This window comes from Bombus terrestris, chromosome 12 (genome assembly GCF_910591885.1).
Source record: "Bombus terrestris chromosome 12, iyBomTerr1.2, whole genome shotgun sequence".
Taxonomy (NCBI): domain Eukaryota; kingdom Metazoa; phylum Arthropoda; class Insecta; order Hymenoptera; family Apidae; genus Bombus; species Bombus terrestris.
Genome location: NC_063280.1, coordinates 2,284,111 through 2,295,774, shown reverse-complemented (window position 1 = coordinate 2,295,774; position 11,664 = coordinate 2,284,111). Strand labels below are relative to the sequence as shown.

Below are 11,664 nucleotides of genomic sequence, written 5' to 3'. Positions count from 1 at the left end.
GGTAAAGTATTATTTTCACTATACATACATGATATTTAGGGGATGAAATGAGTTCCTATAATATTTATGTTCCATTTCTTTAAGTATGTTCATAAAGATATGAATTAACATTAACAGCCATAATCTACTGATCATAATGTAGGAGGATTTTTTTTTCCTTTTCGCAATTTTTCAATTTCACTTTTTCAATTTCTTAATTATACAAAAATTTACTTGATTAGGTTCTTCATTATATCCTTTAGCAGGAAAAGACAACGACAAAGATATTGGATAATATGAATCTTGATTTAAAATACAAAAATCATATAAATGTAAATTTCAATGATTCCACAAATCAAATGTGGAAGAATAGATTAGGAAGATTAATATTGACAAGATGTATGTGTTATTAATAACATGTAAACAAGATGAAACAATAAGGAAAGAACAATCGATTTAAACGCCGATGTAGTTTGTCATTCACTGGTTGCGCCAACAGACTATACGTTTCGCAAAGTGCAAACCATGAAAGGGTCCCGATTAAGAATCTTTTTATAGTGTCTTTAGGTCGACAAATGATTGGTGATTGTCTATCGACGCTAATAAGAATGCGAGATTGCGTCTGTGCAGCTCTACTAATTAGTTTACTAAAGCTCAGTGTGACATTTTCATCGGTACAGTAAGTTGTTCAGAAGCGATTGCTCAGACGGGAACTGTTAATCATTTGCTTCTGTTATAACTGTGATTAGATTGAACGAACATTATCGTTAATATATCGAATCACCGACATAATGGTAATTATCAAAGGGATCTTTGAACGCGAGCTATCCGACTATTAAATTTAATAACAGATTAAAGAACGTTTCATTACGTGATATAGTGATATGTAATTATGAAGATCGATCATTTTCTTGATATAGTGCGACAAAGTTTGGGTGATCTCTTATTTAGTTGAAAATACTAATTTCCAGTATATATTATAATTAGTAAATGAGGTTTTAATAAATGTGAATCGATTTTTCACTTTTCTAGGATGACATTCAACTTAGCAAGGATCAAATTTCACGTGAGTGTCGATTTCATAGCCAAAAGTACCAAATTTTTTTAAAACTTCCGCGCTATGTAAGTCAAGCTCTTTCTCCAATTTTTTTATTGCATCCAACTTTTTCAAATCTTACGATATAAAGTTACTTTCCTGTTTTCTAAAATTTTCAACCTCGCAGAACTGAAAATGGGATTCGATGCATTCGATCCTGACAAAAAGGGAATCATCAGCACCGACTCGGTCGGTACCATTCTTGGAATGATGGGTATGAGAATTCCAACCGATCAATTGCATTTGACCATTTCTGAATACGACCCTTTCGGTAAATTAACAATCTACAATGTTCGGATTCTTCGAAATTAAACAATCGACATAAAACATATTGATTGCCTTCGTTTCGTAGGATCTGGAGAAATTAGTTTCCAAGAATTTTGTAGCTTGGCCTCCCAATTCATGGAGGAGGACACTGACATGGAGGCAATGCAGCAGGAATTACGCGAAGCTTTCCGCTTGTACGACCGAGAGGGAAACGGTTATATCACAACCGATGTGTTTAGGGACATTCTTCATGAACTAGATGACGCACTATCTCCCGAGGAGCTGGACATGATCATCGATGAGGTGGACGCTGATGGTTCAGGAACGGTCGACTTCGAGGGTACGTATAATGTACTAGAACTTATACGTGTATACGTATACTGTACTTATCTGAACTTTTATACGAATTCAATGAGTTCAACGAGTTCAAAGCGAATAGAGCTTCAAAGATATGTACGGCATTAAACCAGACAAACTTAACATGTAAGAGGATATTAGAAATACAATAACCTAGTTTAAAGAAATCATTGTGTTCAACAAAATCTAACTTACACGAATAAAATATAAAAGAAGAAGAAGGGTTCAGATAAATGGAGTTTTACCATAAACGAAAATAATATAGCGCGATTGTAAAAGCAATAGGGAGCTAGTTTATAATATACGTATGCCGAGGCGAAACACATACATAAATTGGAGACATGTTCCAATATTTAAATTTCCTCTACAAAACACGTATTGAGTACAAGTCCTTCAACAAATGTTCCTGTTTAAACCATTAATTTAACTCCGGTATCAGACAACTCCTAATTTTATCTCATTTTATTACGAATCTCTATTTCGGAGAATGTAAAATACAATAAATTATTACAGTCATCTATAACTCAACAATAATATACGAGGATTAAAATCGCGCTGTATCGCTCTCGTCTGGTATATCGTAAAGAAATTTTAGATTAATCCGGTACAGAGATCATGTTACACTAAGAATTTGTAAATCAGTGTCGAACAAAGTTCGTTTCACGTTGCAGAATTCATGGAGGTCATGACAGGCTAAATTATCAGCTTGGCACGAGGCGGTCGTCCCTCGTGTTTGTCACCACGAGAACGCATACAAACGAGGCTACCGTCTGTCCTACACACGTGGAATATGCGATTTATCGAGACACTGTTGGCAAAGTATGAAGTAAAAAGTTCGTAGGTGATGTCTGTTAGGGAGGAGTAAGGATAGATGCAGTTGAGAAAGTATTTTTGACGTGTGGGTCGCTTTTGGATTCACAATCGGCTAAAATGTATTTCTATCTATGCTGGGATTAAACGGATGAGTTTCCGCGGGTCTCTCGCGAGGCATGGTATGGAAACAGGGTTATATCGACCGATATCGTTTCTACGTAATTATCACCAAGCAAAGTAGTTTCTATTTTGCTCATTATATGCTGACTAAGGAAAGATTGAGAGATCGCGTGAAGCTTAGTGAAATGAAATTAGGTATTGCTTATATTTAGAGATGGATTTCTAATCTTTATACTTTGCCTACGAAACCTATGATCGTCTGTAACAGTCATAATACTCATAAACAATTAAGTATAATTGTAAAACCGTACATTTAAGATTAACAAAATTTACATAAGATTGTATGTATAATAAAAGTACAAAAAAATAGCAAACACAATTCGTGTAATTTATTTCTTCCTCTGTTATAATGTATATAATTGAATTATAAATTACATAATGCCATTAACACTTGGATTGCACAATTCTCTAATAAAGAAGAAAACTATCAACGATAAATCTTAATCCAATTAAATATCCATTTATTTATTTGGACATATACATTTATTTGGATTTAAATGAATATCCTACGTTGAATACGAGTTCTTAATATCGCACAATACCCAATAATATTACTATTATCGAATTAAGTACCGTTACCTCGAAATCATATTATAAGGAATGCCTAAATCCGCTCGTGTAATAACACGTGTGCCCTCGAGTAAATATAGCTTTAAAATTAGCCCGTGCTAAAGAGCACGTTACTCATGATCGTTGAAAGAGCAAGGAATTTTCGCTAGGAACTGAACAATGTATTGTGAAAGATGAAAACCGGCGCTAATACCCTCGAAATATAATGGCTAGCTCTAGGTGCATATTATGAGTGTATAATTAGCTTCCTAAGAATACGACGAATACGTTTATTACGTCGAATTGTCTCCGAAGATTGTGCAGGATATCATCATGAGCCAACTTCGTCTATTGTCGTACCGTTTTTTCTTGACACATTGATCATGAATCGCGAGTTATAGAGTCGCGGAAGCTCTAGCGATAAACGAGGCTAGCGGTCGAGAGATTCTTGCGAAACGAAGCTTTTACAGAATATAAAGGATGCTCCCTGCGGCGAGTTATTACGCTGGCGATCGCGATAAATATGGCGAATACCGATCGATGAAGTAATTTCACGTCTCGTGGATTGAATTATAAATAATTGAAACGTATCGAGGTTACTACAAAATTATGGTAAACAAGAGCATTGACATGACTTGTTGAAAATTGATATTTGTAATTACGCGTATGAGAAATAAAAAATTCTATATACAGTCGCCTCGGAAAATAAGTTAATGATCCCGTTAAAAGTTTAAATATAAGATAGTTACTTTCCAAGGCAGTTGCATGTGATACCAAATTCACTCTTATTAAATTTCAGTGGAACTTTCATATTTATGTAGTCACGATTGTTGATAATTCTTTATAATGAACGTCAAATATGTAATGAGAGAAAACGAATTTTTTTCAATAAAATGTACATGTAGATTGAAACCTCACAGGAGATTAAATAATTGAATAAAAGAATAAATGAACTATCTGAAACATGATTTGGAATATCGTAGTTAAATTTTAAATACTTCAGTTCGAGCAATACATCAAAAAAGCCACCTATATGTTACTCCCATTTGAAACAGTGTTAATCTGATAATGGCAATGAAACGATCCAAGATAGAATAGCAAATTGAGTACGTTGCCTCGAATTTCACACAATTGAAGCTCCGCTTCCGTGGAAATGCAGAGTGGGGAGTGTCCTCGATGAATTTGAAAACCGCTAGAGTTCCTACGTAGATATTACTCGGTCAATCACGTGCCAGATCATCCTAATGTCCACATAAAACAGAAGTCCACAGCCAGAATCTGGTGCATACCCGGATAAACCGTCGATGCTGTCGTGTGTTAACAGCAGAGTTTAAAACCGTGTATCTGATTATCACATCAACATGGTACGTTGTCAGAAATAAAGATTCAACGTTTGAACATTATCAATATTCTAAAAATTTTTCTCATAATATTTTTTGAGTATATTTCGAGTTACTTTCTTTAAGATATTATGACAAGTGAGAATAATGAAAACAATACGTAATTTCAGGATGATCTGACCAAGGATCAAATTGCACGTAAGTACTTCACTTCCATTTATTCGAATGGAAGATTAAAACAAGCGATTATTAATAAATAAGTCCTATATTTTACAGTGTTGAAAAAGGCCTTCGATGCCTTCGACCACGACAAGAAGGGTAGCATTGGTACCGACATGGTGGGTACCATATTGACCATGTTGGGCTACGAGCTGAGCGAGAAGACGCTAAAGGAAATCATTACGGAAGTAGACGAAGATGGTAAAAATATCTATCGCTATCTAAATTTTATTATTCAATAACTTCTTAACTACCTAAACAGAACTAATTAATACCAAAGACACCTAGCATGCAAAGATAATTGCAAGTTTCTAATATGACAATCCAACAACTTGGCACGTCAAATCATTTTTGTGCATCATCAGGGAAGTAAACGAAGATAATAAGAAAATTCATCGTTATCTAAATTTTACCATTCAACAATTTCTCAATTAGTAAACTTAAACAAAATCAAATGACATATACCCTAGACATTTAACAAAATTTTTATATGATAGTCTAACAACATGTCACACCAAACTCCATCTATTACAGGATCTGGACAATTGGAATTCGAAGAGTTCTGCACGCTTGCTGCCAGATTCTTAGTGGAAGAAGATTCGGAGGCGATGCAACAGGAATTACGCGAGGCATTTCGGTTATATGACAAAGAAGGCAATGGCTACATAACAACTGCAGTGTTTCGTGACATTCTTCACGAGCTGGACGACAAATTGACACCACAGGAGTTGGACATGATGATCGAGGAGATCGACGCCGATGGTTCAGGAACGCTCGACTTCGATGGTAGGCGTTATCATAGAATTTATTAGAATTAGAATTTTCATAGCGTGCCAATCAATCTAATTACCAACGCGAACCTAGCTGTACCATGTCAGGAACAGTTAACGCAGGAAATTGTGTTGCACATTGAAAATTATAGGGAATGCTTCGACGTCGTTTGCTAAGAATCCATCAGTCTGGTCAATTAATTAAAGCTTGTCGTCTACCAAGTTCGAGCGTTTTCACTTCAGGCGAAAAAACGAAACGCGTTTATACACCAAACTTCTCTATTTACCGAGCAATCAGTTCTCTCATATATAACACAGTTTAAGCGGTTATATTCCTGCTAGGTTATGTCACAGATTTCAGTGCATTTCGACACGATTGCAAGCCGGCACGTGATCTCATAAATTTTAATTTCTTGTTTTAGAGTTTATGGAAGTTATGACCGGTGGTGACGACTAGATTATATGGCGGATAATTAGGATGGACAGCGTCTATGATTAAACGCAACAACGATTGGCACAAATGCTGTTTCCTATCTGGATACCAAGGGCAAAGGGAAGGACTGGTCGACGTGTACAACGTGGTTTAAGATTGGAAACATTTCTGGTTACACTTTTCCATCAACCGCACTTCCAATGTCGATGTACGGCGAATAGCATTGATAAAACCTCGTCGTAAGAAGAAGAGAATGAAAGAGAATGAAGTTAATAAAAATTCCAAAATAAAAAGAGACTTCTTAATTACAAGTGAAATACAGAATATGCAGTTGTTAAACGTAATATTTTTTCGTAACCCTTAAATGATATGGCTAGCAACGAAAGCTAGTAAGTCCACCGTAGTAGCGGTTTTATTGGTCATATCGATTCGACGCCTGAATAATTGCAACCGGGTTTGTACTCGGGGTATGTCGTTGGGAAGTTTTAACGGAGCTGCAGTGCGAGAAAGAGCACCAAGGAACCTGTAATTATCACTGGAGAAAAATTAAAAATTAAGAAACAGCTTCATTAGCTTGCCGAATTTTTTTACTTACTGCTAATATATACTTTATTCGAGAGAAATGATTTGTTGTCGAAGATTAAATCGTTAAAAATTTATATACTTGTATTAAAACAACGTATTAAAACAATAAAATTACCTTTTTGTACAAAGAATCGAGTCCTTATTAAATCCCACGTGGTTTTTACGATTACATCCGGAATGATTTAAGTTTTTCACAAATATCGTAAAGCATTATTTACGCCCAGAAACGTGGTTGGTAATCATAAATTCGACGGTAAGCGACAATTAGTGAAGTAGAACCTGAACGTTAGCGGATATTAATGAACGCCAACATTCTTGGCAGCCATTCATTTAAATCGCGTCTACAAGTGCAAATTGAATTTTCCACTCACTCTTACGAAAAGCGCAAGTGTATGCTAATCTGATAAATTCCCTCTCGTGTTCGCGTCAGTCCATATTTTCTTATCCCAGTTTATTTATTTACTCGCCACCGTCTGGTTACGATAATATTAATCGTTGCATCCATTTTCAAGTACAGAAAACACGGAAGCCTGTGAGATTCTTTATTTGGCGATCTATATTGGTTATCGTATTACAGAAGTAATTTTAATAGCCGCTCTGAAGCGAAGTGACAATTTTAAAGAAGTATATTCAGTGTGAAATTGTGTCATCGAGGGAAGCGTAGACGTTTCCTGAATTATTCGAGATCTTCACCTCGCACAATTTGAAGTTGGAAAAATTTATCACGGAGTTAATGTACTGTGTATCCGATACACTAGCCAAATTTCTAAATGTCACGAACCTGCTACATGAATTCACACATGATTGAATTCGCGAAATCGCCTTCGAGCTCTGCAAGGAGTTCTATGACTGCTTTATCTATACAGTAAACCTTCTATGATAGAGAATTCAGTAGTATAGTTTTCAACACACTCATCGTTTCGATCTTGGACATAGAGAACCTATTATTTTCCTATATAGTAGGACGTTACAGCATCTCAAATTTCTGTGTCTGAACTTTACATTACACAATTAAAATTTGTCTTCATTGAAATCTGGTTTATATCTTCAAACATAAATATATTAGGTTGTTTCAAAAGTTTCTTTCCAGGAACAAACTGGATCATACATAATTCAATAAAATTATATAAAACAAAATATGTTACGCATCTACTATTTCCTCATAAAACGAAAGGAACTTTTGGAACAATTTAATACTTTGCCGACTATGGATATTTTTACTGTTTTTACATTCTAATTATTTTAATATATTAAAATTTATAATAATATAATATATAATAATAATATATAATATATCATTATATATAATAATATATAGTAATAATAATAATATATAATAATATAATATAATAATATATTTTAATATAAATCTGCTATTTTATTTACATCATATCTATTTCAGAATAAACTAGGTAAAGTGAAATTTGTTAAAGTTTTGTAATAAATATAACGAATAGATGTCCTAATATTTATGACCGGTAAACTACATAACACACAAAATATATTCATGAAAGGTGTCTGCAGGTGCCCAAATACTTTCGTCAGCTACTGTAGGTAACAGAAAGAGTTAATTATGATCTCTGTGTTTCGAAGAGAGAACATTGCTATAATAATATAATCACTATGTTGTCGTTGGTTCTCGATTAAAGTCAAATCTACCGGAGTTAGGCTCGACGTTTGAGATTTTATGGAATTTCCTGTCGGAGATTGAAAGGGGCAATCGCGAGCAGCTGTTGGTGAACGGGAATCGGACCGACAGAAGTCATACCAAATCGGGCATCTGAAATGTCTAGAGATGTCATTATCTCGGCAACTCCCACGTTGCGAGGTAATAGGTTTCGAGTGAAAATCGTTAGTCTACTTTCAATAATACTTCCCCCTATATTCAGTAAACATAAACAGGACGAAATTATTATGACCAAACCATACAACGAATTTCGAAATCGTGCGTATCCTGAGATGGTAGTTCTAAATCATGACACTTTACATTTATCATGAAACGTATCCGCTTTTCCAATAGCCCTTCGGGTTTGAAATAGCAAAGTATCGGCCCCTTGTGTATGAAATAAACATCAATGTGGAACGATTAAATTGAGTTCCAAATGAAATTAAAAATCATAGGAGAAAAGCACGATAAGTACACTTTCGGCGATATTTTCATTTTTATGTCATTTTATGATTTAACAAGAGGATTTGTATATGACATAATTGGGAATAAGAATGATGTGTTAAATATAGATTTAGAAATTGAAGATAGTTGATAGCATAACGAAGATTTATGGAAGTCAAAGATATAATTATTAAGATATGTAATATTTTGAACAATTTGAAGTAGGTGAGAAGACAAATATTTAGTTCAAAAACCAAAAAAAAAAAAAAAAAAAAAAAATACAATCTTGGTATCATAGGATTGATTAACGGACGTAGCGAATTTTAAAATTTCTGGGTAAAAAATAGAAAATGTGACGTATTATATTTCCCCGTAGCTTTCTTATTTATTTTAGTGTTATTTATTTTACATATAAATTGCATCATTTTAAAAATAATTGCAGCGAGCCGATACGAATTCCCAATTTCTCGAGTAAGAACAGGGCAACCAACGAGAAAAGAAAAATATTCGTAATTAATGGACAGTAATACTACTTTTATTATATACACACACAGGTGCGCGCACATATAATTTTTAACGATACAATAAATTATTGATGGAAAATCAATGGCGTAAGTTGAAGTATATCAAGATTAGATGAAATAGGAGCAGCTTCAGGTTTTCCGTTGGAAAATTGCCACTTGCCACTTGTCACGCTACGGCTGAAAGTGACATTAACTCTTTATTTTAGATCTGTGTCTGCTACTGAACCCGCCTTGTTCGATAATTTCAATAACGGATACGCGATTCGTGATATTTTTAATGGAAGAAATGTACCTTTCACTGGTCAAGCTCGACCAGGTGTTACTAGCACGCTTGTACTAGCTAAAATCTATATTCTGGAAGTGAATAATATAATTAAGTGAATTATAAATAATATAATATAAGTGAATATATGTGGAAGTGTATATTTCGTGAAGAACGAATGACACTAATTAGGGAAGCGTGGAGTTCATTAATATCCCGTCTACGATCAAGATAAGTCCAGCTCGAATAGTACTAAAAATACGTCTCGGAATGTGGAAAGCAACGAAGACTAACTTAAATAATTTTTAAAAAAGTGGTTCAACGACCTTATGTCACTGGATAATTGCAGTTATAGATTTGCTTGTGGAACGAATACCATTATCGTCAAATATATCACATTATAAAGATTAAAATTCAACCACATTTCAATTATATATTACATATACGAGGTGAGAAAGTTATAACGTACTGAGCCATTTTTGTTGGTGTTTAATTTGGTCCAAGACGAACCAAATGGATTGCGGCAGGTAGCACCAAGAATTGGTCGTTGTCGAGAGGTAGAATTGGAAGAAATATCGGAAAACTGAAGAGTTTGAAAAAGAAAAAATAATGCAATTATATTACTCTCATAAATTGAAGTAAAATTACGAGGCTCAATGATGAACGTTAATCTGTGTGTTAAATCAATGTACGGATTTCTAATGACGTTCTCAGTTTATTCTTGTAATTAAAATCACAAGATTACGAGACAAATTGGTCGAGACACCATTTACATCATGGTAAAAACTTGTCTAACAGCTACAACAATTCTTCGTTAGGAAGGGAGATTCTTCATGTTGATTTATATTAGGTTATCTTAGTCACCATCAAGCAAATGTAGTTACGTTCTTATATGAAGACACAAATCAACATAAAAATCGTTTCTAAAAGGAAAATCAAGTGTCTTGGTTGCACGATCAAATTCAAATTCTTAAATTTTCCAATGTTCAAATATTCTTATTTCCCCCATGCTCATATTATATACAAATATCGACATATCAAATAATGGTTTGGGCGATTAAATTTAACTGCAATAAAATGCGATATGTATGCATGAAAGCATACAAATGTGATACGCTTGTCAAATTTTGATTACCCGCTGATTGAAGATTTTACTTTGTGAAAGTTTACGCGATTACCGCACATGGTACCCTGCTGCGACTTTTACTACTATAGTTTACCGATTGACCTGCTCAACAACTAGATTAATTCCTTCGGAATATCAGCGCACACAATAAACCGGAATTGTAACAAACCTCATGAAAAATTTTATGAGAGAATAGCATTGCATTTATGGGAAGAACGCTACGCCGTGAGGAATAATACTGGTAAAAATTTTAATTAGCATCGCAAGAAATCTAGATATACCTCGGTCCTTATCGAGATCATGATTGATCTATCTGATAAACAAGATTCACAACCGGTTCCAGTTCGTCTGATACAAATAAATGTTCTTTCACTCGAGATCCTCCTTTCGATAATTCATCTACCGATCAGGCAATCCACGAAGCGATAATTACATGTTTCGTATGAAATATCCAGGAGCGTAGGCTAATGAAATTCATAGCTTCTGTCCAAAGTGGGTAATATCAGTAATAAGATTTTCATTTGAAGTGAATTGATCCGCTAATTACACTTTATTTGTTAAACCAATTGTATTGATATGAAAGCTTATCAAAAATAAATGATATTAACTGTAATAAAATGTGTTTGTGATACAAAATAAATAATGAGAGTATTGAACAATAAAACAAGGTTGTAGCAGCGAAGTTATACGTAATACGTTAAGTTATTCTTATTAACATTTATCTATTACTTTTATTCTTAATAGATCATTAAATCATTTGGACAAATATAAATATTATCGGACATTCTGAAATTAAAGTAAATGAAACGTGAAGGAACTTTCCCTAGTGATTATGTATCAAACCAATCGTTTAACTTCTTAAAGTTCAAATTGCTAAATTTACAGTTTCGTTTTGAAATAAAAATTAAGGATTACTTCCGTAAAACGCTCTCTATAAAGACCATAAATCGATTAATTCGTTCTGCATAGGTCCACAAAGTTATAAGATATCGTAGGTGTCATAAAACCTGTAGCGCCATGATTCGTGACTTATAGAACCTCAGCGGCCGTGATT

General features: G+C 34.1%; 2 protein-coding genes across 3 annotated transcripts; both read left to right on the top strand.

Annotated features, from left to right (window-relative positions):
* The first annotated feature begins 585 nt into the window (after nt 1–585).
* On the top strand, nt 586–3,011 carry LOC100645885 (troponin C, isoallergen Bla g 6.0101-like). Of its 2 annotated transcripts, XM_012314530.3 has the most exons (5): nt 586–773; nt 1,012–1,045; nt 1,203–1,346; nt 1,428–1,682; nt 2,371–3,011. In XM_012314530.3, exons 1-5 carry the CDS (start codon nt 771–773, stop codon nt 2,394–2,396), a joined length of 462 nt encoding a protein of 153 aa, XP_012169920.1. In that variant the 5' UTR covers nt 586–770; the 3' UTR covers nt 2,397–3,011. The 2 variants fall into 2 exon arrangements, with proteins under 2 accessions (XP_012169920.1, XP_048267166.1); XM_048411209.1 differs by lacking the exon at nt 586–773 and having other exon boundaries at nt 1,012–1,101.
* Nucleotides 3,012–4,452: 1,441 nt separating this feature from the next.
* LOC105666319 (troponin C, isoallergen Bla g 6.0201) lies at nt 4,453–6,535 on the top strand. Its single transcript, XM_012314529.3, has 5 exons — nt 4,453–4,605; nt 4,752–4,779; nt 4,858–5,001; nt 5,335–5,586; nt 5,993–6,535. The coding sequence occupies exons 1-5, from the start codon at nt 4,603–4,605 to the stop codon at nt 6,025–6,027; spliced, it is 462 nt and encodes a 153-aa protein (XP_012169919.1). The 5' UTR covers nt 4,453–4,602; the 3' UTR covers nt 6,028–6,535.
* The last annotated feature ends 5,129 nt before the right edge of the window (nt 6,536–11,664 follow it).